The sequence below is a fragment of the Genypterus blacodes genome, unplaced genomic scaffold (genome assembly GCF_046128005.1).
Source record: "Genypterus blacodes isolate CSIRO-AG114 ecotype Tasmania unplaced genomic scaffold, CSIRO-AGI_Gbla_v1 ptg000070l_1, whole genome shotgun sequence".
Classification (NCBI taxonomy): domain Eukaryota; kingdom Metazoa; phylum Chordata; class Actinopteri; order Ophidiiformes; family Ophidiidae; genus Genypterus; species Genypterus blacodes.
Window position 1 is genome coordinate 2,457,881 of NW_027466880.1, and position 26,490 is coordinate 2,484,370.

The 26,490-nt window shown below is 39.4% G+C and overlaps 1 protein-coding gene across 1 annotated transcript; it reads left to right on the top strand.

The window, feature by feature from the left end:
• Positions 1 to 1,391: 1,391 nt before the first annotated feature.
• On the top strand, positions 1,392 to 25,265 carry cfap20dc (CFAP20 domain containing). Its single transcript, XM_076156852.1, has 17 exons — positions 1,392 to 1,412; positions 1,499 to 1,585; positions 2,372 to 2,465; positions 2,559 to 2,631; positions 3,702 to 3,816; positions 3,979 to 4,132; positions 4,621 to 4,767; positions 6,374 to 6,519; positions 6,829 to 6,940; positions 8,088 to 8,198; positions 8,304 to 8,438; positions 9,982 to 10,304; positions 15,287 to 15,613; positions 17,039 to 17,275; positions 19,917 to 19,978; positions 24,228 to 24,304; positions 25,147 to 25,265. The coding sequence occupies exons 1-17, from the start codon at positions 1,392 to 1,394 to the stop codon at positions 25,263 to 25,265; spliced, it is 2,340 nt and encodes a 779-aa protein (XP_076012967.1).
• The last annotated feature ends 1,225 nt before the right edge of the window (positions 25,266 to 26,490 follow it).

Consider the following 26,490-nt stretch of genomic DNA (forward strand, 5'->3'; position numbering starts at 1 on the left):
AATTGTTTATAATCTTGAAATCGTGTGGTTGAATGACAAACCTTCTATCACGCACTCTACACCATATAATGCCTTATTAAGAGTTCACATTCTGAAGCTATTATTCAGTTCCAAAAGCAAAATCTGTCACGAATGAGTTTTATTTTCGCCTCAGAGTTTTGCCCAAGGTTCAGTTTGCCATATGGTGTTCAGTCACACAAACATGGTTCATTATCGCTATCATTTTTTTTAGATATATCAGTCAAAAGGTGTCATCCAATCCAACATTATTGAAATATTTTAAATAGCAGTAATTAAGTGAGGTTTTTGTTCTGGCAGTCTTATTCAAAATTTCTCCAATATTTTACTGTTCTTGTAAATGAGGACACATTCACCATTGTGATTTAAAAAAAACACAAAGATGAGACATGAAGAGACATACAGTAGATAATACACATTTCCACACATAACTGTATAGCAGAGAGTTTAAATTCTGAGTAATTGCCATGGTGTACATTGTACACTGGGTTAGAGCTTCGGAATTCTACCTCTAAAGTGTCAGATTTGCACTTTTATCCCCACAAATTGTTCACCTTCATATCAAAATAATGTGATACAGGAAGATGATACACACATTTTGGAAAAAGGTCACCTGAATATTGTTGCCTTCAAGGACTGTGGGTGTGTACTGAAGATATAGTGACTGATTTGGACTTTAAGTGCTTAGGAAATTGTCTAAATATCATAGTTTTTAGTAGGACTTTGGCTTAATTTACAAAAGTGTGAGTCCTTTACATACCGTGATTCCAAAGATTAACTAGATGATTAGAGCTGGTTTAGTTGGAAACAATTTCATATTGATACTGAAGATTTCGTTGAAGTTCACATAAGATTCATATTATAAATATGACGTCATTGTTGTTAGCTTTGGTGACATCACTGTGACATTGTTGGTTGATGACATCACTGTTGCATATTTATTAAGAGATTTTAGAGTTAGACACTATGGGAAGGCACACAGGAAACAACCGTTTTTTTTTTTACCATATTTGACACTATAATTTTGTGTTTTCCTATTAAACATTAAAAGGAAAGTTACTTTGTCTTGTCGTGCGCGTGACGAACGCTGTTTGCCAGGCTTACCCCAAGAAGTGGAAACCAAGGCGGAGCGCCACTACAGTTCCCTTATTTCCAATAACCAAGAAGGCAGCACCAGACTGCCAGGTTTGGCTACGTCAGGTAGCCATGGAGACGCAGCTAACGCTAGCAAGCGAAACTCCAACAACTTTGTCCCTTTGTAAGCTTTTATGTTTGAAAGCGCACTATTAATGCGACGCTTGGAGTAATTTGAACAAGTTATCGGGCTTGTAACACGAATAACGACACGTTTGGCCCCGTTCACGTGACAAACAATGTTCAAGAATAATTACCAGGTGAGGAGTGTTGGGCTTAAGCTATGACGTAGTTTTACATTGCAAAAATAATGTAAAATCGAGCCTGCTAACCGTCTTTGTTGCAGGGTGGAGCTGTGGTAGAGATCTTCAGTGGGCAGGGAAAGGACCCTGTGGCAAAATGGAAACTTTATGGACAGTCTACCATACGGAAAGTGAGTTTTCAGTGTTGTAAATGTGTCTACAGCTGTCCGTATAATGATCAATATCAATACACGATAGCTTAGCTTCTGCTCTAATGGGAGCTGGAACCCATAACGGCAAAAAAAACATCTGGGAACTAATGTATACCACCAACAACACAACCTGTTATCCGTAATTATCCGAGAGTTGGAAGAACACGAAGAACTCACATGAACACATGAACTGGTGAATTGGTGACAGCTAGTGTCTCGGCAAAAATTTTGTTGCACGTTTTTTTTCCACGTTAGAGGGAAGGGAGTGAACCGCATGGATGTCATTAGGGCGCTTATGTGATCCGTCTGTCCATCCATCCATTCATCTCTTCATAAATCACACTCTCATGACCAGCCGTCCATTCTTCCATCAATCCATTCATAAATCCACCCATCCATCCACCTGTCACAGGGAACTGGAGGCGTTCCCAGAATGCACTGGGCAGGAAAAGATCCTGAACAGTTTAGCAGCCTGCCATCAGATGTAAAAACATTGTCTGAGTGATACATTTTCAAGAAGAAATAGTATGTAATCCAATGTTGACATTTTATTTTCGATGCCCTAAACCACACTTTTCATTTCTCCCCCAGATTGCGTTTTGATAGCACAGGTTTCTCCCGATTCACAACCTTCCAATTTTATACTGCATATTCTCACACGAGAGAAAATTCTTGGCAGTATTCACACTACAGAATGTAACACTGGTCTTACTTAGTGAGGACTTGGACTTAGCAAGGTCTCATCCCTATTATTTCTTCCCTCAGGAGTTTAATAAAGAAGTCAAAGGATTTGTTTACTCTCTGGAGGGCAGCAGCCAAACAGTCAAAATGCAAATGCCAGAGAATGGGAAAATGGCCCGTGAGTCCTTTACACTTAGTAAATATCATTTTCTTGTGTTTATTTCGACTTGCTAGCAGGAGAAATTTACATATTTGTCCATTTTTTCCTCAGTTGGACTCCGTCAGAGATTCTTGGTCCTTCAAGTGCACGTACCTGAGTGTAAGGACTTTTCAATTGAGCTTGTGTAAGTACAGTGAATTTTTTTTCATACTTCGACATTGTTTAAAATTGGTAACTCACCTTGAACAAAGTTTCTGTGAGCATACCCTGTTGTAGAACTCATAAATCTTTAACTCTGTGGTTGGTAGTATAAGGACAAAATAGTCGAAATATATTTAATGCCGTATAGTTACATCCCCATACACAAGAGTATAATATATTAAGTAGAGGGTATAGCTCCTAGACATTGCGGATTTCCCTCCTCAACCTCATTAAGTATGGAAAGTCCCTTGAGCCACCTGACAAACTGAGGGCAACTTTTTAGCTCAGTATTGTCAAACTGTGATGATTTACTACAATAAATGCTTTTGTAGCCATCATAACTTCTGAAAGGTTCAAAATATTTGATATGAGCATTAGTAAAATTCATGTTCATGTGTAGGAATCAGCGAGTGGATTAATGGTGTTGTTCTTGTCCCCACAAATGTTTATTGTTGCTCCTGGTGTGTATTCCCCTATGGTATATTTATTTATATTGATAGTCCTACATTTAGTCATTGAAAGAGGGACATTATTGTATTTATGTGAGATGCCCATGGTGTATAATCAATAGAACACAGTTTATGTGCAGTCACGCCTCTAGAGGAGTCTATAGTGTAGCCTTTAAGGAATATTTATTGTGCTGTGTACACTTCATGGGCGGACTTGCTTCATGGTAGAATGCAGTATATTATAGACAATTGGGGTAATTGATGCTGTTAAGTCACGGCAACCATACGTGAAACATACTGCCTCTTAAACTTTATGGGGTTGGAAGATGAAATTCTTATCTGGAGGTTACATTTTGCTGTGATTAATCTCATCGCTCGGGCCTGAATGAAACATGCACTTATATTCCACACCCAGAATCTAGAAAATTCTGGCGACCTTTGTCTTTTTTCTTGTATTGTAGTGTCGTGACAGCTGATTTCACACCACTGTATAAATGTGAAAACTTTCAAGATTTCACCCTTTGAAACATCGTTTTAGCGGTAAAGCTGTTCCGTGACTTTGTTTTAAGGTTTTCCTTCCAGTTTCTTGTTCTGTTATTCACAGGACGACAGATAAACTTCACCTGAAAAGAAGACTGTACATATCAACAGTGCACAAAGAGTTATCTACCACACCTTTGCATGCAAGGATACCCTTTGTTGGACTGAAACGCAACATTGTGAGTGTCTGACTCATCCCTGACAGTCAGTCTTTTCAAATTTGCCCTAAGCTTTGTGCATTTTTCTGCTGGGTATTGGTATTTTGTATTGTATTATATATTGAGCTAGTTCTCTTCACAGGATCTGTTAACTCCAAAATAATGTTCCATCTTTTGTCTTAGTGGTGTAACTTGTGCATCGACGTTGTGTCATTCATCGGTGGGCTGTTCAAAGGTGCTGCTTTCCTGACACTTGACGGCATCACTTTGTCTGCTAGCTGCCAAGTCAGGAGAATTTTCACCATGAAAACAGAGCCTGCAGGAATTTCCGATGATGGTAACACAATTGGTCCCACGTCAAAATCTTTTTTTCTATTTGCCTTGACAGTCAAAAAGTCTTGACAGAGAGAACAAAACATATTTACACACAAAGAACACCATTGTGATAGGTCTTTGCATGTATTGATAGATTTAAAAAAAAAAATACCTTTGTCCCTGACAGTTCCCAGAACAATTTTCACATTAATAATGTAGTCACGACTTAATAACCAAGAGTGGCATTCGTTTTGAACCTGCGAATACAGGAAGTCTGTGCTCTTCACATCTTCCCGATGTGTTAGTAATGTGAGTTTGCATGAAAGTGTCACTGTACAGAGACAGGTAGACACGTTTATATTCTCTTTGTCGATATTCATTTAAAGCCCCGATACCTACTGTCCAATCAAGATCATTGTATTGTGTATTTTTCATATCATCACAGTGTTACCTTTGCCTTATCACCGCATGTAGTAAACTGTCAGTGTTTCATATGCATTTTTCATGTAGACATGTTTCAGAGTGGAGCTGCTCTCATGGAACTGATACCTCGTAGCTGCCATTTCCCATCAGACGTGTACCATGTTACCCAGGTGTTGAATGTGGAGAATCTACGAAAGGCAGAAATGAAGACTGGTCCTATCAGCTCTGACTGTGGTATGTGATATCAAAGAATCGAGAATTTTGATTTCATTAAATAGCAAAACGAAACCAACAATGTAAAGCAATTCATATTAGTTAGGTTACTACTTTTTACTTTTATTTTCCCTTTTCCAGTGCATAACAGATGCTTAATGATGTTACCTATAACAATTTCTGAAAGTCTGCAGGTCTGAATGTGCATGAATGTGTGTAGATGTAGAGAGGTGGTTTTAAACAGAAAAGCTTCAGTGACAATCGATTTGTGTTCCCACATGGAATATGTGTGGTTCTAATTTTTTGGTCATTTGCTACTCAAGAGAGCTGCAATTATCTGCTCATTCTAAAGACCAGCAGCAGCCAATTCAGTCGCACCGCCTCTGTGGCCTTTTTTATCAGAGCTTATTTATTTGTTCTGACAGCTGTCTAAGTCATGTTGAGCAGCAGTGGCCATATAACTGAGCAATAATCACACACGAGAAATAGCTTTCATAATTAGCATCTGCATTATTAACATAACGTTCCTAATCATAATTAAAAGGATTGCTATTGAAGTCGGCATCCAATTTAACTGCGACAGAGTTGCTCGGTGAACATTGTTGCTTCGGTCCCCAGTCTGTCAGGAATTATTAAAAGAAAAGAAAAGCAGTTTATTTTTTCATGAAGCAATCAGCCATACCCAGATTATCTTGATCCCCTGTCTAAGACATTCTGTCATTCTCAAGGTGAAGGAATTTACACAGATCAAAATTGTAAAAGTTCTGTGCTGTTATTTTATCAGTTTATCAACCATCATATATCGCTTTGTTTGCCCTGCTGTTATCACACACTGTCACAGGCTCCTGGCTGTATCAAGATGTGTAAAATGCTCAGAATTAACTCCCTTTTAAACCGGGGTCTTATCCATTTCCCATGTGTAGAAGCTGGTGCATCAAAGGAGTGTGACTTCTTCACTCTAAATTTAGTACATTCAACATACTCTCTGTAACATCTTTTCAATCCTGTGTGTTTGGTGTTGATAATGGAAGTGTGGGCTATGGTAAATATCAGAGCGACAGTGTGCTTTGCTGCCAGCGTTAGTCGAGGTGGCCCCTAATGAACCCGGCACATGTCCAGCAGGATATGGCCTTATAACAACTCATGCTGTGTCCACTTTAGTTTTTCTCACTTTGACATGGAAATGATTGCGCAAGCCTGAACACAACCTCCTCCTCCTCCATCTTCTGCTTAGACTTCTGGTAGATTTGTACAGCCATGTCGCAGAATCATTTCAAGAAGTATTTTTCTGGATCGACATTTGGTGTTTTGTGTTGTGTTTTTAACACTTGAAATTTGTTTAGTCAAACCATTGACCCACTAGTGGGAGGACCTAGTGTTTGCTTGTTGGTTGGTCAGTTGTCTCTCCAGTCAAAGGGACATACACTGTATATGGACTGGCTTCATTTTGTATTTTCATGTTAAACTGTACATGGACATGTGCAGGGATATTCGGGCCACCTCGACTAATGTCTGCTTGTTCAGAACACGCTACTACGCTCAACCTTTCATTAACTTATCAGCGTAAGATATAGGAGAGAAAAATAATGGGTTACCAATGGGGCTAAAAATGGGATTTTCTTTGCAGTTCCTGATCAGTCTCCTACTTCCCGATCAGCCAGTGTTGGAAAAACGAGGATCCAGGGTGTTTCGCACACAGGCAGGGTTTCTGGATCGTCCCAGTCAGGAAGGAAAGATGGAATGGACAAAAGTGTACCCTGCGTCCAAAACACAGTAATCTCCCAAATCTCATAAGAACATTATTCCTCTAAATGACTCTTGACAAGTGTTGTTGCAGGGATGGAGGGCAGTATTTTTTACAGAGCAGAATGATTTTCTAATAACATTGTGCGTCAGTATTTTGTCCTCAAAGGACACAGTCACAGTAAATAGTCCACTGACGTCCAAAGTCAAATCCCATTTATTAAAGCAGATAAATCATAAACCTGTGGAGCAGTGAATGTGGTCCACATCCTCTAACAAATTACTCAGAGTACAAGAAAATGCATTGCATTTCAAGTTGCATTTGCTCTGTTACCACAGGGCTCCCTGTCCAGTGGTAGAGTGAAAAAAAAAGCCACTCCTGAAAGACCGAGTGTTGTTGACCCGAGTGAGGAATCGCCACATGGAGAAACTTCACACAAACTTCATAAAGGTACATATTGATCAAAGCTTTTTTTGTCTTATTCCTGTCAAAATACCTTCTTTCTAAGCTCACCTTTGAGAAAACTCATTAATGTACAACTTTTAACACTCATTATCAGTCATTAATGAGATCTCTCATCACTCATCATAACCTGTTTTTAGTCTCACTTTGATTAACCTGTAAAGGAAGCAAAACACACTTATTATACTTATTATTATACTGGAAGAGGAGGAATAATTTCAATAAAATTATAATGAATAAAATGTTAATGTTTTGTTCCATTATTTGACAAGAACCCGCAGAGCCATTACTCTCAAATTAACTCAGGCTCAAATTGGGCTTTTACAATCCACAACTATGAACAAGAAAGGAACATACTTGTTGTGTACTATCAAACTTCAGTATAGATCCTCTCCTCAATCGTTGAGTTTGTGAAGCTCTTTTGATGTGATGTGCAGCAGTAAACACACACAAGGCCATTCAAATGCAAAAACCCTTTGCATTTACGCAAGCCATGAAGTTAGATGTCGTGGCGTTGTCGTTTGGATTGATGTGACATGACAAACCTGATTTCCAATTTTCAACTCACAGTAAATGGCAATTCTTTTGTGTTTCACCACACACCTCGAGAAGAATATAGTAAAGATATGTTCATTAAAATGATTTTGAATTTCATCTTTGATCGATGCAGTCGCCATGACAGGAAATCACTGAACCTGTAGATATACTGTGCACTGATGCAGAGCTGGCTCAAAGCTGTGAGTTATACTGCACTGCCTGGTGTATGAGCTCATGCTGCATGAGGGCAATGAGTGAATAAAGAGTGCAGACTATAATTCCTCTAAGCGCTGCTCATTGCTAAAAGCATTATACACAAACAACCAACAAACAGCCCTGCTCTTTTAGAGTATGTCCTCACAAGCACCTAATAACAGCTATTACACTCGGTAATACAACATCTTTTGAGCATGACTGAATGCAGAAAAGGATGATTAAAATTCCTTAACTCAGCTGAACGTGCTCTCTCTGCACTGAGAGCATGTAAGGAGCTCAGTTGCTCAAATGCCTCCATTAATAAGACTTCATGGTGCATTATCAAACCACAGATATGCTTCTGGCTACAAAGCTTCTCTAAAGTTGAGTGCATTGTACATAGGAACAAATGGCAGCTTGCAGCCATCTCCCCCAAAACATCCAGTATCTGACAAGCAGAGCTCAAAGAAGCTTAGAGTTCAAAGCACTGGACGAGAGAGGCTTGCATCACCAGGTGAGCACTGTGCATTTTACATATTAAATATACAGTTCGATGTTAAGTGGTTTGTTGGTTATATCGTGATTTAATGTGTTCTGATGTTTAATCTTGGTCCACAAGCCTCTGAAGATTCTGTGCTCGATGACCATAGAAACCGAAGTGAAACTACGGAGAGGTCAGCGTATCCATCCGCCGCTCAAGAGAGCAGCCAGCAACCTCTGACCCCGACAGAAAAGACAGAGCTTCAAACAGCAGGTCAGGATCACATGCTGCGCTGTGAATGTGGAGGGAGCAGGACAGAGTCAGCAGCACTGAGGCGAGCACATCTTCAGAGTCTGAGGGATGATTAGAAAGTTAAAAGATAAAGGCATGGCACAATGAGGGAGAAAAAAATGTGAATTGTTGAGTGATATGAGTCAACTCTGCATGTCCTGAGTTTGACAGGTAATTCCTTCGTCCTTGGGAGAAAACCTATTCTTCTTACTCATAATTTACGACTGATATCAATTGCTAACATTTCATGAATTTGAATGAGCCTCATTTTATGTTGCATATCTCTTTTGTTCCCTTTTTTTTTTCAATTTTGCATAACTTACATCAAGGCTATTTACAGGACTTACTCTAAGTAACCCCCACACTCCAACCTTAAACTCCCCACCACACACACACACACGCCCACACCCTCACACATCCACCACATTTTCCTCACAAAAACAGTGCACATGCTCTGAAAGCTAATTTATGTGCATTTCAGCAGTAAGCTCCTTTGCAGCAGCCCGGCCCACAGACTGGAAGCAGTTAGTTCATTAATGGTAATGTGGCACATTAAATAAAAGTCAGAGGGACATCTCCTGGGCCCAGGGTTTGCCACACAGTAGGCAATTAGAGAAAGCGATTATACTGTCGAGAGGTTGAAATGTGCTCACTCATTCAGATCGAGAGGGTTGCTTCCATCTTTGATCCTAGGTCTATCTTGGACTTTAAGTATTCAGTGGTTCTTCCAGGCCCGCATGAACGTATGAAATGTATTTTTCATTTCAAAATATTAGAGATTCTGTCCCCCCTTGGATACATATTCAGGTGCAAAGTCTAGTGTTAGAGATCATTACATTGCTGTAAGATGTTGTTTTTGAGTCCCCAGTTTGTCTTAGCTTGGTGAGAGGGGCCTTTGATTGGTTGGGTTACTCACTTCAAAGCATATGAATCGATGTTATACTCTGTGAGCCATGATTAAGAAGGAGATGGTTCCTTAATACTGATTGCGTCGCTTGTAAGCTGGTCAGTGGGTGACACAGGGATGTATGTATGTTCATCACCATCTGCATTGAGCTTTCCACTGTGCTATTAACAGAACTCCAAGAATGTCTCTGCAGGAAAAATTAAAGCTCTTCTTTAGGCAGTGCTAATGAATTTCATTTCAATCTTACATATTGTGATCATGAATTTTTATGTGCATATATGGAAATGAACTAAAAATGGCATCAGCCACATGGAGAAGAAATGAAAATAGGATTTATTACTGACTGTAATTAGACTCCTATCATTAATGTCTATTCAGTCTTCATGGATAAGTCTTCCTCATATATTCCAAAGAACTCAATTATGTATTGTGGAAGTTGTACAATTAATGCCATAAACTCTGTATCTTTTCTATAAAATATTGACGTGGAACTGGTTTCTATTTCAAAGAAAGACTTAAGTCATGTTGGGTTGGAACAGGAAACTTTAATGGTAAACACTGGAATAAGGAATTTCTTTTGATTCTATCTTCTCTATCGTCTGCACAATTTCTTTTTAGATGAGTTGTGCTGCAGTCCTGCAAAGGAAAGGTCTAGGGCCAGTCTCACACCAAAAGACTTGGATTCTGGCTGGTCTCGGCAAGAAGTCTCCCCTGACCTGCAGGTCTGGAGCAGCTGTGAGAGTAATGAGGGGTCTGAGCCCCAGCTCACATTGCAAGAGGAGGTGTTCACTTACGCATCACAGCCTCACTCTGCCAAACGAGGGCAAGGCCAGGGTGACCGGGAGAAGATGGAGATGGGAGATGATCAAGTTCAAAGCAAAAGTGCGACACGTTATGGAGCCCAACCTGAAGACGACTTTATAGGCAGTGAAGGTGATGAGGTATGTCTGCTTTTTGGTCTGGGCACAAACACATTTCACTTCAAATCCACTTCACTGTAGATACATTGTGTAATGTGTAAGATATATTACTAGTTATTTTATTTCCACAGAGTAGTCGTACATTAAGTAATTTATGAAATATGAAGAAGCTTACATAAATGAAACGTCCATTTATTACAATGAAGCAACGCCACTCTCATATTTACGGCTTTTCTAACGTGCAAAATATTTTATTTTAAAAGGTAAATCTTCATATTACTTTTCACAGTCATGCATTCATTATGGTGTCTTTTATTCATGTTGATTTATGCTGGTTTTAAAACTTGGAATAAAGAAAACTGGTTTTCTTTATGCTGAGCAGGGAGATAAAACTATGCTGAATTGTAAGGATGATCTTCAAAGAAATGCAAATTGCATTTAGTTATTCAAAATGTTAGAAGTTCTATGATTTGAAAACAATAACCTCTTTTCTTAGTCTGTGTAATTATTAGCAACCCAATCTTAATCTATACATTTTTGTATTTAAGCAATGCTTTTGTACATCTGGACATCATTAATACTTCAATAAATATTATTGTATATATATATATATTAATATGTTTATATTCATATGCTAATATCAATATGCGGTACAGTACATGATAGGATTTACTGAGAACGTCTGAAGACTTTTCTCTTATTCTCTAAAATCCCTTCTTAAAAGACACATATTTAGCTAAAGAAAGGTACTTTTTTATTTTTATGACCTTATTAAGCTGCAGGGACTCTTTTACATTTGGAATTATGAAATTTATGGGGGAAAAGTAGAATATGTATTTTCCTGTGTATTTCTTACCCCTTTTTGTCTCTGGTTGCATCTTATCAGTTTTAAAGCCATTTAAAGCCTTAACATAATAATGAATAGATCAAAGTGTAATAACATTCATTTCTTGTCGAGGCTACATTCAGAATTAAAACTAAAAGTACAGACAGAGACCCATATGGCTGGCTGCTTCTCAGAAGCATTCTGTTTTTAACTTCTGGTCAAATGTGATGGCTAATTTAGCTCTCCTGCTGCTGCTGCTTCTGCTGCTGCTTCTGCTGCCGGTGCTTTTAATTGTCCTTTTACAACTATGTAAACGAGACAACATTTTGATCCACTGCAAAATACAGTCATTTCAATCTGCGAGCAGGAAATATGGTGGTATTCTTCTGATCTATAACCTTTCTGAGAGACGGTCATTGTAAGAGTGGATGGCAATGGCTATATAAGAAGGGAATGTGGCAGAGTCAAGTCAAGTTAAGATCATATGAAATGTCTTAAAGGGCTTAGCAGACAGATGCAAGCAATAGGTCCCAACCCAGCCAAAGCTCTGAGGGGAGAGAAAGAAAAGCGTAAGTGACTTAAGAAAAAAATGGGAGAAACAAATCCTCTGTTCTCAAGGTGTTTGTGTGCTAGCGTTTCTATAGGTGAGAAATTAGGCATTTACAAATGCAAAAAATTTAGCATTTAAACATTTAGTGGAAATGACAACAATGGAACTATGAGTCACCACAATAATATTAAAATCTCCTAATGTAGTAAATAAATAAATAAAGATCAACATCAAGACTTCACTGGAAAGAGCCAAAGAGTGGAATAAATTAGTGAGTCATGCCCATGGAAGTGATCCAACTTTTCTTACAAACACATTGCTATTCCCTTTGATATCCAGAATGATCCGATACTTTGAACAACCAATTTTGTGGATATTGTGGCTCCAAAAAGCTGGTGTATGCTGCAGCATTTTTGGATGGAATTGTTATTGTGGCCAACAGAGCAAGGCGGTGTTTACTGGGGATGTGTTGTGGAGCACCAAAGCTGCAAACTGCACACTGGAAACATTTCAGGATGCCAAAATAACATTTTTAAGAAAAGGCAGTCATTTTTTAATTCCTGAGTTTTCTGATTATTTCACACATATTTGTTTTTTTATATAAGATTTAACAAGGTTATGTAGCTTTGGCTTACTCACATACATTTTTAATGCTTTGTCTCACTGGCCAGGGTTTAATCGTATGTCTCAGATCTGTTGCCAACAAGAGAAACATATCTGCTTGAAAAAGTAATAGGATATAGCTGGCATAAATGTAATGTTTTTGTGTTTACCTGATACAGTCATCACCAGCTTTTGCCTTGGACTGCACAAGCACCTGGCTCAGCCTGTTTGTGTTGTGTTCAGTGTACAACATGGGTCACTGAACACTACCAATTCTCAGACAATCTGTTGTGGATCCCATGAGCTGCGTGAGTCACAGGAGGATTTGTAGAGAAGGGATTGAAAGGACTGTGCAGTAATATGTTGACATCAGTGGAATTGATAAAATGCAATTTAAAGGGGATTTTTTTTCCCCCCACATAGGAAATTGTGCCAGGAAAGCGCTGGTCCGGGTACATAGACGGTTGGTTCCTGCTGTGAATAACCATGCCATGTAACAATCCAGACACAAACACAGGAATTTGGAAGGAGATTGCCTACAATATTAGAACAGGAACCATTCTCATATGTTTCAAGCATATTAAAAACACTGATTACAAAGTGTTCCCTTAAGTACTAAACTGCAACCGCTAACTACTACATTACTTCACAACTACACATAATTCCCTCACTTTGTTTTTATAACAGCCAGGACAGCAGCAAATAACGGTTTAGTAGCATCCATCTTGCCCTTCATATCGAAACATTATTGAAACATATTGATTTGTGTTATTGTGGTACATTTGCGTCTCCTTTTTCCTTTAAACTTATGCCACGGAACAATAAATATTCCGACACAATCTCTAGCATTGCAGTTGCACTGCTTAACCCACAATGTCCCAAGATATACATATTGAAACTGTAAAGGGTAGCAGGCATAGCAATCACATCTACCGGTTATATTACTCCAGCACAGAATTTCAAATTAGTTGGGGACGTGGGAATTTCAGGCAATATTTAACTGAACATGCTGATTATGAAATGGTATATTGCATAAAGGAAGCATTCTCACATAGTAGGTCCATCCAAAACAGAGTGAGAGATATAGCGTAAGGCTCCACCACTCTATAGGATACATGTATGAATGTTTACATTAGATCATCGGTACAGTCACAGATTGAAGCCACATCTGTAGGTGGTGTGGGTGCAGCCGATGAGATTTCATGTTATTTTTTATCCATGAAATAGATGATAGATAATAATCCACTTAAAAGAATTGAACTGAAAAGAATTTCCCCTGGGGGATCAATAGGGGATTCTTCTTCTTCTTCTTCTTCTTCTTCTTCTTCTTCTTCTTCTTCTTCTTCTTCTTCTTCTTCTTCTTCTTCTTCTTCTTCTTCTTCTTCTTCTTCTTCTTCTTCTTCTTCTTCTTCTTCTTCTTCTTCTTCTTCTTCTTCTTCTTCTTCTTCTTCTTCTTCTTCTTCTTCTTCTTCTTCTTCTTCTTCTTCTTCTTCTTCTTCTTCTTCTTCTTCTTCTAATCTTCTTCTTCTTCTAATCTTCAACTACATCTGCATCAGAAGCAGGAAGTCAAAGTCAATTGCATCTCATCAAAAGAATGGTGTGTGTGCCATTTCATTGGTTGAACAAACAGGCGTGTAGTATAGTATCCTATAATGTGAGATTTCACATTTTGTAAACATGATTCAGTGTGGTTTTGTGAAGACCCAGCTGGCCCACTGATAAGCTGAGGCAGAGTGTGCAGTTTTTCAAAATTAAAGCAGTTAGTGAAGATGTGATGGGAAACAACATTAGTGGATCAAAAGCTGGGCTGAACCGCTTGGGAGCCCTGTGTCCTGAACTGTGTACTACACATATATTTAATGTGAATGTCATTCATCGCTTCAGTGAACAATTGTCCTTGTTCAGGAAAATGCTCTTGTGTCATGTATGCATCCAATCAATTCAGAGTAATCAATAATGTTACAACACTCATTAGTGGTTCATTTACATAATATCTGTGGGGAAATTGTTAGTGTGGATGTCAGCTTTGCTTGAAGTAATGTTCCTTGTGTAGATTACATCACATAGACTGTAAGGGAGCTGTGTGCTGCGCTGTAACATTCTATAGCTTCTAAACCACAATCTTAAGCTATGATAAGTAATTCATGACATATCAGATTGTGGTTAGTTGCCATCTGACACGAGTTGCCCTTATTTTTTTGATTTTCCTTCATCTGTGTCAGGTTGTGCATCTCTCAACGTGAAGCAATATCTTCTTTCAAGGTGTTGCGTCATGTTCGTACTATTTTTGAGTCAACATTTGTTCTAAAACATAGAGAAATATTTGTAGAAAAACACTGTTATTTTAATGTAATAATGACTGGGGGAATGGACTGTGCAGGAGTACAGTAAACAGCATTCATCACACTCACGCTCAGCCCTGGCACACACTCATTCAAACTGCAAAGCCATAGCTCACAGTCACACCCATATTATGGCTTTAATAATAAATGTAGTTCCTCGTTAATTGACTTGCACTTATGAAAATGACAAAGCGTTGAAAGAAAATAAATAATAGGCAGCAGACAAGCTTAAAAAAAAACCTTGAGGCGCTCGTGATAATCTTTAAACCCCAAACAAAGACGCTAAAAGATGAAAGAAAACACCACCAAGGCAGAGAGTAGGGCAGACATGCATGTCAAGCAGCTTAACTCATGAGAGAGAATGTGTACATTAGAAAAAAAGTTATCTTGGCTGTAATTATTCCACAAAGCTGACCCTCCTCATTTAAAAGGAGACCTGACAGGCTGCTCTGGAATCCTGGACGATACAGATTAGACTGTGTTGTGTTTTAAAACATCAATTGAATTCAGTGTATATAAAAGCCCCAGCTGGATTCAAACCCAGTGCAATCCTGCTGTGATGCCATTCAAACCATTCAAATACACTTAGACCCAACACAACATTGAAGTTAATTAAAGTTTAAGTACCCAAGTTTCCATTTAAAGACATCTTTATTCCCCTGTGTCTGTGTTTTTCTGCCAGGATGATATCGACACCTGGATCTTGCCTCAGAGGACTAGTGTGGATTCGAGTGCTGCTATTCCCAGATCTCCTGATCAAACTTTGGATGCGCAGCTCAAAGTCCTCGCCGAATCTCACGACTTGGACCAAACGCCGGCAAAAGAGCTTATCCCAGCCACCACAAATATGAATACAGAGTGCCAGTCGAGTGTGAACACTGTCCCCAAGCGCTCCATCTCACCCACCGGTAGCAGACTTGGACCAGAGAACCCGGATGGGAGCAACAGTGTGTCACTTTCTCTGAGATTCCTGCAAGAGGTTAAATTGGAAGACTCCAGACAGCACGAGGTAAGGGTTGCATTTAGATTGATAATTTACATAATTCTAATAAAAATTCAGACTAAAAAATAATCAGGTTTTGAATTCTAACTACCATCAGACTTCCTCCCCTTTTTCTGAGGGACAAGCATGTGCATGACTTGTCATTTTCACGTTCCACAGTTCCTCACAATATAATAAAAGTGAACAGCTGTCATTCGGACATTTTCACAGCTAATTACCTTGACTGTGGGGGGTCCAGGGAGGTTGATTGAGAAACCACATGTTTTAGGCTGGATTGCTATAAAAGGCTTCGCCATTGTGGCTAACCTCTCATTGTGTCAATACCCAAAAGCTTACATTCTCATTATTTCTCACCCAGATGTCACATTAATCCACTGAAACAAGCCTGTCCTTTCCCACGAACACTGCCCATGCGTGCAAAATAACAGCACCAAGGAAAGGAGACGCTCATCCAACATCGCTGGCTTACAAAAACAATGGATGGGATATAACTTGTCAGACATCATTAGACAGAGATGAGCTGTGAAGGAAACGTGAAGAAGAAATGCTACCTCATGCAGCGAAATCAATTTGCTCACCTTTATCAAATGAACACAACTTAAATTATTTTGGATATAAAAGCAGTGGTGTCTGACGTAGCCCCATCTCTCACGGAAGTGCGGTGGAATGCATAGAGTCGGCCTAGCGATAGTGTGAAAGGATCTACTAGTTTTGAGTCCCACGCTTACATTAGCGTGTGAGCGCTGCTGATATGGGGAGTTGAAGAGTGCTTGTGAGCGCTGGGGTTTGCTATCCCATGCTGAGAAGGATCACGTTGTGGTCTGTTACAAATTGAGGTGGCTTTCTCCTGTTAAAAAGATCCAGGATCAGAGGACAGTCAGCTAGAGGGATCACACAGCCTGAAGGGAGATTTGTCACTAAGCTTTTACTTCCTACATTTACACAACTCACTGCTGAGACATATCCCACCATCCTTCATCAATGCAGCTCCTGTCTGCTGATCTGTGCCAACTCCAGCAGGCTGCGTGCAGTGAGGGCTTTGACTGAAAGGTTGTCAGAGAAATATGACAGAGAGTTTGTTTCCCTCCCCACAGTTCTGGTTTATCAGCTGCCACTGATGCAACACTAGGGCAGCACCAGGCTTCCATTCACTTTGTCAGACAAATCAAGTTAGTATAGTTCTCTGCTCAATCAATAGATCCACTGTTAAAAGACATTTCCTCAGAGACTCAAAACAATGGCTGATGTCCAGCTCTGCCTTAAGCCCTGTCTGGGACTTACAGTCTGTTGTTTTACTGTTTACACTACTTCCTCTGATGGACTGCACTGTGGCTTGATTGTGTGTGGGTGACTGCAACTATGGACGGACGTTGTGTCTTTTGGAACGCTTCCAACTCATTAATTTGTGTTTCATGGGTGATCGTTTTACAGGAAATTGAAGACAAGACACTGAAGCACGCTGATGCCAGCGAAAGTGACTTACACCTGCTTAGCAGTTTTCAAACACACACTGATGATGAAGAGGAGCTACGAATGTTGGCAAGTCTTAAAAGAGAGGAAGAGGACGAGTGTAGCGCCTCCGGCTTCAGCGCCTCTCAGATCCACCAGTGTAATGTCAGCATCAGCATGAGCAGCGATGACACCTCTACCTGGACCCACGTGTCAATGGTTTGTATCACACTCTCACTACTCGTGAATATGTATTACTCAGTCATCACTCTCAATGTACGCTCGTGTGTTCTCGTGCTCACCCAGCATCTACTATCATTTCAGCTGGTCATCCCTTTTCTGTCTCCTCTGGAATCATTTGTGTGACCCAGGTTCATGCTCACCCTTGTTAATTTCCATTTCAAGCACACAAGGTATTCCACCATGAAGTGATAATGTACCTCTTCCTCTAGTGCTTTATTTGCATTATAAAGATTATGTAGATAGAAATACAATAATTGGCCTCTTACAGCTTTTAAAAGTACACTACCATAATAACCATGCATCCCTTTGTGACTCAAAATTATTTAGGTCACTTGAAATTATCCCCAGAAGTCTTTTTAGAATTCAGAGATGGTATAGTTTGCTCTTGGCTATTGAAGGTCATTTAGATCTATGGTCCATTAGCATAAGCACGTTGCACTTATGAAGAGAGAACATTGCCTTTACTGGCCCTACTGGGTCCCCAGTTGGATCCCCTGTGAATACAGCCATTACAGATGCACCAGCTACAGGCTTGTTACCATTACTGTTCATTTGGATATCTCTTATTATACTAAGATTCAAGCAGAACACAATGAACAGTAGTATCACCACAGGCATTATCATTCCATGGTCCCCTTTTTATGAAGAAACAATGTAGCTCCAATAGAAAGAAACAGAAGCATGAGACCATATGTGCAGTTTTTCCACAAGGACAATACAAGGTTCACATTTGACTAAATCAAATCCTGTTCGCTTTGCACTGATGCTATTACAATAGACTGCTGTGCTTTAGAAATCTAAATACATATGGCAACAGCACCACCATCAGCTTACTAAGAAAAGGTTTTATCATATAGTCAAAAAGACAGAGAGAGATAAAAACAGATAAAAGTGTAGTTTTGTGTTAAAGAGGATGTCAAGAGATTATTACGCCCAAAGCCAGAGGCAAGAAGTGGTTATGGGGACAGAAAGAGAAGACGTGTTCCCCCACCTCTTGTCTTGACATCATGTTTGCTGTAGCTGGATGCTGTGATGAGGGTGGAATGCTGCTCTGCCTGCTGCTGCTGCAGCTCTCGGCCCAGATGTAAGGTCTCCCCCAGGCCACCGTATGCTGTGCTTCAGTGTCTAGGGTCAACTTTACAAAAGAATCACCTGGAAAATAGCTTCAGTCAAGTCAGATTTTGGCGACTTTCACATAGAGTCCTATATTGAATACATATGTGACTATGAACTAAACAATCTTCCATTTCATGAGGGCCTATGGGAGGAAAGAGTGGAGATTATAGAGATCTTCCAGTCAGTTGCAGGCATTAGTTGGCCAAACGCTTGTATTGTTTTTAATTGCACCATTGCACATCATCAAGCTTGTTAAAAACACCACTTCTTACTTCTTTCCTGCATCACTGTATCTCTTGTGAAAGAGGAAGCTCCCTTAATTTGCACATCCAGTTCTGTAGCAAGTGACACAAATCTTACTTTGCGTTGGTACTGAAGACGACAAATTACTTGTTCATTACACTTGTTTATCAAGTCTACACCTTAACTTAACAAAGATGTTACCTGCTTAGCTTCGCACATTTTGATCATTTTTTTCTCCTTTGAGTCAACTAACCTTCGGGAAGTGTAATAATAAGCAGTCATCTTTTGAAGCTCATCACATGTTGTCATATCGCTCATCATAACTAACAGCCTTCTGTCAGCAGCAGTTTTAATTCCTTCAGACTTAAGCACTGCCTGGGATACTGTCAAGCATTTATCTTCACCAACAGAGTCACTCTTATTACAGGAACAACACTGAAATGGTTCAGCTACTCCATCCCCAAAATAACCCCCACACATCATATAGTTAACTCATCATCATCAGTCCATATTACAAACAGGATTCCACAGGATACAGTTTTAGGTTCCTTGTTATTTTAGAAGATTACCTAAAGAAGGCTCTGGAGAGCACGCTTCAAATTGATTTATGCTGTGTCAAGACTAAAGCGTTGACATGACAGCGTCTTCATCAAAGTCATGCAATGTAATAGCTTTTAAATAGGTACTAGGCTTGAATAGCCTCTTGAGGCAATAATAGCCTCCTTAGCATTGACAAGCAAACAGAGAGGGTAACTGTATGTTGAAATTAAAACAATTGTTATCTTGTACTACCCTTGAAAATGTTTTCCTTGCTTTCATTTCCTCTCTTATCTCACTAATCCTGGCCCGGTTAAAAGTCTCTTACAGCTACATCCCACACACACAAAGGCAGCAGTGGTTAACACGTCTGGAACATAAACTGATTATACCAATTCTTGTTTCCCTACACCATTTGGTTGTTACAGATCATTCGCTGTTGGTCTGGCGAATGACCACATACATCTAAGACATCTTAAATCAGTGTGAAGCAGAATGATGTCTGAGCGTTTTGATTGTTCCTCAGTCTAGCATGAGTACAAAAGGTTATCTGGAATTTGCCAATAGATCCCCGACAGTGTGAAAAAAATTCAACTCGCTCGTCCTGAATAACTGCATTTCATACACTCTTCTATATTCTTTTTCCAGTTTATTCTTTAGATATAGGTTGAAATATACCACTCTGTGATCAAGACATAAACATTTATATTTCTATATCCAGCCAGAAAACCAAGGTCATCACTATCAGCAGGAAATGAACCCCCTCGTATGCTCTGACCCCAGGTAAGCACAGCCAACATATACAATCTATATCACACCTTCTGCAACAAATCTGAAAAATGTACAACGCACAAGGAATGAAGACAGTGGAAATGTTTTCTGTAGTAACAACACATTTACATACAAGATGTTACCTATTTTGGAGGTGGATATAAGAATCCACCCCCTAAGCCTGCTGTGTGTTTGGATGCCAGGTGGTTTTCAATCAGGTTTAGACCACCTGCAATAATCAAAAAGTTAATAAATGCGCAAGCCGTACAGACGAATTAGATCTTACCTGACAAAAATGCCATCGTAAAGCCTGTATTTGTATTAGGGCGCATATCTGTGAAAACCACCCAGAACTCATAATCAGATGGTAATCAGCGACTGCGGTATTAAGGCTAAATGTCAACTGTCAGGTAGCTATGCAGACTGGCGGCTTATCTCCCCTCGTATTACCAGCAGAGTATAAATAAAAGACAGAGAGTGTGATGGGTAGTTTTCTTCTCCCTTAACTGCTGTTGTCATCTTCGAGAGATACAAATAATATTTCACCTATTATTGTGTTTGTCAAATATTTCCCTGGCATATTTTTTTGGTTGAGGACTCATAAGAACCAGGAAAAGGGACTCAATCCTATCGTCGGAAAAACTGGGTGTGAAACCTAAATGCAAAATATGATGGTTCTTCCAATTCTTCTTATTCCGCTTTTGGCCTTTTTCCAATAAGTGGCAGGCATCGGGTTTTGGTGTCAGGCCTCTCAGAGTCAAACATCAGTGGTGTCTTTTTTTAAATCACCTTTGAGCACTGTCTTCCAGCCAGAAGTCATGCAGGGAGAAATCCATCACTGGAGAGGAGAAAGGGGCCATTTTCTGCACAGAAGGAGCCTTGAAATAGTCCGTAATGCAAAAGCAGCCACAAGTCATTTTTTGTGGTGTTGTGGGCGGGATAATTTACAAGTTATAGTTTCAGTGTTTAATACATGTTTTTTAAAAATGCTATCCATTATCAAGCAATGTTAAAAAGCGAACACATTCAGGCCTGTGGTTGCCGCTGCAGAAAAGCACTCACTGAAAGAGAAGCAGACAAGAACGCAGAAACATCAGAGAGGTAAATTACTACGCCTTATCTGCAAATACCATCTGTCATGTGAACATTACAGATTGATGATACGTAGCAGTTTAAGCGTATCGGAGAGTGGAATTTTCCTCTCAGGGGCCGGTATTGCAGTTGTCAAGGCAAGCAAGATGGAAAAAAAAAACTGTCTAACCCTCCCTGACATTTAAGTCAGATCTGTGTTTTGCAAAGGTTCTCAGATGGAAAATAGCTCAAAGTTAAGACTTGAGCCAAATAGTTGTTGATGGCCATCTTTATCTGTTAATTTAGCAGATGAGTCAGAGTCAGGAAAAACCTTCAGCGCTTTCATTTATACGACAATATCGCAGATTAATCTAATTGTACAGCTCATATTACATTTCAGTTTGTGCTCAGCGCAGTCCCATCAGACTGACTCAATTCGTGGCAATATCTAATGCTGGCTTACTAGCTTTACACGTCAAGACCTGGACATTTCATCGTACGGATACATTTGATTCTCCTCCAAGTGAGACCCCGCACCCCCCCACCGTTGGCTAATCCACAGCCTTGTCTCAGTACATCTCCATCATTTTGTGAGGAACGATACAGCGTGTTACAAAAGGAGACAAAGAGATTGCATCATAGTTCCCGTACTGAAATTATGCAACCATCTCCTCCAACAGTTTTGATTTATTGATGAAAAGCAAAGGAATCCTGGTGGGTACACATGTAGATTTACATGGTGCTAATGTAAGTGTATTCAGTTTTAAATTGATTTAAAAGGAAATATATAGGTTTTGCATGCCTTGTTTCCAACAACAAACCTAGTTTTTGAACCGTTCTGAGCATGTCCACCCAAAATAAATTGGTTTGTGACCCAGAGATGAGAACCAGGAAATAGTAGTGGAGGAAGTGGGACTGACAACATTATAAGTGGGCAAGAATTTCTCTACCCTTCCACTTTTGCTACATCATATTGGTAGAAACACACTGTATCACTCTCACCTTGGTTCTGTGGATATTAAACCTGAGCTGAGTCCAGAACCCGCAGCTGCAGTCCCGTTTCTGCTTGGATTTCAGCTAGAATGTCTTCATATCCTCTTCTGTTCAAATATTCATTAGGATGCTTTTTGATTGACTGTCCTCTGAAATGAATATTACCATTGACAGCAACCTCAAAGAGTTTCCCCCGCCCTTGCCTCCGTCTCACACAGCACTACATCATTCACAGCTGTACAACTAGAATAAAACTTTGAAGCATCCCTCGATTTACATACTGAGGAGCAGCTGCACAGGATTTGTCTTTGTTTTAATGCCTTTTCTTACTTTCAGGCATTTCATTCTCAGACAGCCTTACTGTGAATTCTATCATGGTGTTTTTGAGCATCTTGGCACCACTGCAAGTCTCCTTTGTCATTGAGCACTACAGTTTTCTTGACAGCTAAAATGCTGCTGTTACCGCGCTTAGTGTCGGCACTGCTTTTTAGAACATATTTAACATGTTTCTTTGTGTGTGATATTTCAGTCAGCCTTTGGCTGGCATACCAAATGTGAAACCTCAAATCAGGCTGTCATGGAGACCCTGAGTAGCAATTGTATTGTTTCACAACAAAAGAGTCTATTGTGAACATAAGTACTGCAGGGGAGCAGCAAAATAGAGTCGTCTCGATAGTTTAATTGGGAGCTTATTTTAAAACCTTAAAACCTCTAATATAATTCACTGCTCGGCAAAAACAGCGCATTTGATTGGTACCAAGTTGAATCAAAGTAATTTATTCAATTATCACAAGTTCTCCCATATCTGAATTATATTGACTTTATAATCTCAGAATTTAATCAGTCTCGCCAAGTCCCACTTACCAATTTGCAGTCTCTGGAGGTGCTGCAGGAGAGGCCATTGTCATTGAAAATAGCTTCCATTAACTTTTGTGGCATGTTCCTGCCCTCTGTGAAGTCAAAGGGGAGTTAGAGTGAGATAAAGGGCTCTGTTAAATAATAAAATCAGACCCTGAACAGATCACAATGTACCATAGCCCTTCAAGGAATAAGGTTAGAAACAAAAAATTCAAATTCTCCTATAAATGAAAGGAAGTGACTAGAAGTGATTCCAGTGCATTTCTGAGGTTTAGTAGCTATAGTACAGTAAGTTATTAGGCATCCACATTTCTGTAATATGCACATGTTGACAAAAAAGATGATCGTTAAACTCATCATTTTACAAATCTATTCGCTTACTATAATAAAGATAATGGAATGATAATGATCATATTTTGAACTTCATGAAAACAAAATATTACCAAATGAAAATGATCTCTAGTTTATCAGCTGAGCACCTTTGATAGGATTTGAATGTTTCTTGCTGAGATTGATATTTGTCAACCGTGTATAGATAACTGCAGTATACAGACTAGGACGATTGTACTCATTTGTTGGTTAGTGAATGTTTTCAGTGTGACATTATGAGAGTTGAATTTTCTCTTTGTCATTTGAATGTGGAGACAGTCGAGTTTGCTCATAAGCATTCTGTGATGTTCTCCCGTGAAATGTTTTGTCCGGAGGCAGAAATAAATGGATAATTGCACAACTGATACATTACACAAAATGAATATGAATTCTATTTAACAAATGGCTCTCTCCAGTGCTTCCAAGTAATAATTCACCATCTACCCCCCTCCTCCCTCCCACGTGCTCTAATCTGTCCCCTCGCTCTGAGATACAGCTGTTTTATTTCGAGTGAAACTGATATAATGGGAAAAGACTGGTGTATAGAGGGAGTGAGTGTGCGCCCCAAACGGGAAGGATAAACTCATTTAGAGTGAAAAGAGGTCCTGTGGAGAGGAGAAGCTGTGATACAGTGTTACGAGACCCTGAAGCTGCCCACTCTCACAGTCCCAGACAAGGTTAAAGCTCTCTTCTCTTGGCCACAGTGTGGAAACTTGGGAAGTCACAGCTTGTGTCAGAATCTAATAAATGATCCTCCAGCTGAGATGCTGAGTGTTTAGGAGAAGAGGCTCAAGGGCAGTGGGTGGGCTAGTTTTATTTTTTTCAGAGCTGACAATGATGAAGACGTGCTTCCTTAGACGCCACGCAGCGGTAATTTGGTTCACTATGAACAGAAGTGAGAATGGGCGGGGGGTGTGTAGCGGTGACTCATCGACTGCGTGTTCATCGTATGTTTGTGTTTCTCCCACAGAGAGTGGATGGAGGTACTCAGCCCTCCTATTATGCCTCCCAGCCCGCAAAGGAGCCGTAACAAAGATCCAATCCGAGGTAACCTTTAGGTCTGAACGTGTAAAATTCCAGTGCCATGCTTAACACGGCAACACTAATTACAAGTGTGTAAAAAGCTCAGAGACGTTCACCGGTGTCAAACTCTGAAATGCTCAAATGAAGGCAAAGCGTCCAACAAAGACTGCGCACAGTACAGTGTGTTAGCCTGTAAACTGTATGTAATTAAGGATAAAAAAAACCCGTGAGAGTGAAGCTCTCTGTCCTCCACATAACTCCATAGGTCAAAAGAGACGGCCTCTTTTCAGGATGTACCCCCTAGACACGTGAACAAGGTTAATTGATGAAACCTTTTCAGTTTACAACATCATTTTCCAACCACTTACACAATGTGTCTTATAATTAGTTTTCATTATCGTCGCCAAAGTTCTGATAAGATAAAATGTTCCTCCTGGAGCATTCCATAACCTTTTTAACATTTAACTGCCTGTCAATTTAACAGCTAAATTCTTACGTTTTAAAGTCGAGGGATTACCATGGGGGATTTTTTTTTACAGCTTCATAATGTGGGTCTGGATGTCTTAGGTCTTGATTGATGAGAGGAAAAATGGCAGAGGCACAAAACTTTTAATCCACCTGATTCTGAAGGTCACTTCAACATTAAAGCTTCTCATTTCATTCCAGTAATAGGAGATAAAGTACGCCTCTACATGTAGATGACATGGCCATGCTACTGTATGCACAAAATACAATATATTATATATATGTATATACATTTTATGTATGTAAATTACATTGATATGAATTATCATTACATGGTTATCTATGTATGCTTTGAGCAGTCAGTATTTCACAATGACAGCAGTTTCCTGCATTTTTTACAGCAGAGGATGAGCCAACGAATGAAAATGAGAATGAGGATGAATATTTGAATCTGCTCTATGATCCTTGCCTGAACTGCTACTTTGATCCAAAGTCGGGGAAGTATTATGTATTAGCCTGACTCCAAGCTTATGAGAATTAAAATTAATAAATCAGAAGCCATTTGCAGTGGATGAATGGATACGGGATTTTAGAGGCCTAGCTTATTGCTCAGTAACAAATTCCGCTTTCAGCAAACAGCTTTCACACTGCTGCTTTTGTTTTGAGGAAATTAGCAGCGGCTTTGTATGCCAATAGCAATGTCGTATAAGCATAAGGCAGAGGAAGCTCAATAAATCAGATGCATCCTATTTCATTTAAAAAAAACACCTTTTTTCATTTTTTCATGCATGAAAAAATTGTTGCCCATTCAATTTCTCTTGAAATTCTGATGGTAACTCTGTTTTTGCCTTTTTCTTTTCTCAAATGTGGCATTTTGCACAGGGTTGGTATCAATGCAGAGCATGTTTTGTCTTAATTTATCACATGTTGTTGAAAGTAAAAATTAAACACATTTAAATATAGAACATTCCAGAACTGTTAATGTAACTTGTTGAATCAAACTATTTGTTAAGCATTTGTGTTGTAATATATTCAGGTCAAAGTTCTGATTTCTTGTGTTTTTCTGTATTTGGATTTTAAAAGAAGATACAATGTAAATACTAAAAGCTAAATCTTTTGATAAATAATTTTTGTTGTTGTTTTTTGTCTGGTGTGTGTTCCAATGCAGTTGCACATGGTGCGTTGCTGATGGCTGCTGCTCGTGCTGCAGTTTACAAGATGGTTGAAGATTGAAAGAGTAGTTTTTGGTTTGAATGATCAGAGAATTTGAGTAGTGGAGAGCTAGTATTGGGGGTATTGAAATGTAAAGTGTATAACTGAGATATGCCTGAAACTAACCACACAATATGCTACAAAACATTTTAGCACTTCATGTATTTGTGTTAACAGCACATCCATGTCATGATAGATACAATACAAAACAACAATGTTACCAGCATGACTGAAGCTCGTTTCACGCGGCCTGTGTACGTGTTGCAGAAGCAGCGTTGAACATCAAGGTGTCCGGATCAGTGCTCATGTTAACAGGTTACAGCATTCACACTGCACGGTTGACCAACACTGCAAAGTGTTCCACATGCGCTGTGTGAGAAGCACATGATTTTAAATTTGAGCAAGGAGTGTATTTTTCTGTGTTCTGTTTGCTTTCGACAAGCTGAAAAAAAACTACACATCTCCTGCTCTGTAAGCAGGAAAATGATAGTCGTTGGTAAACATTAAACAAACATAAAATGCATGATATTTGC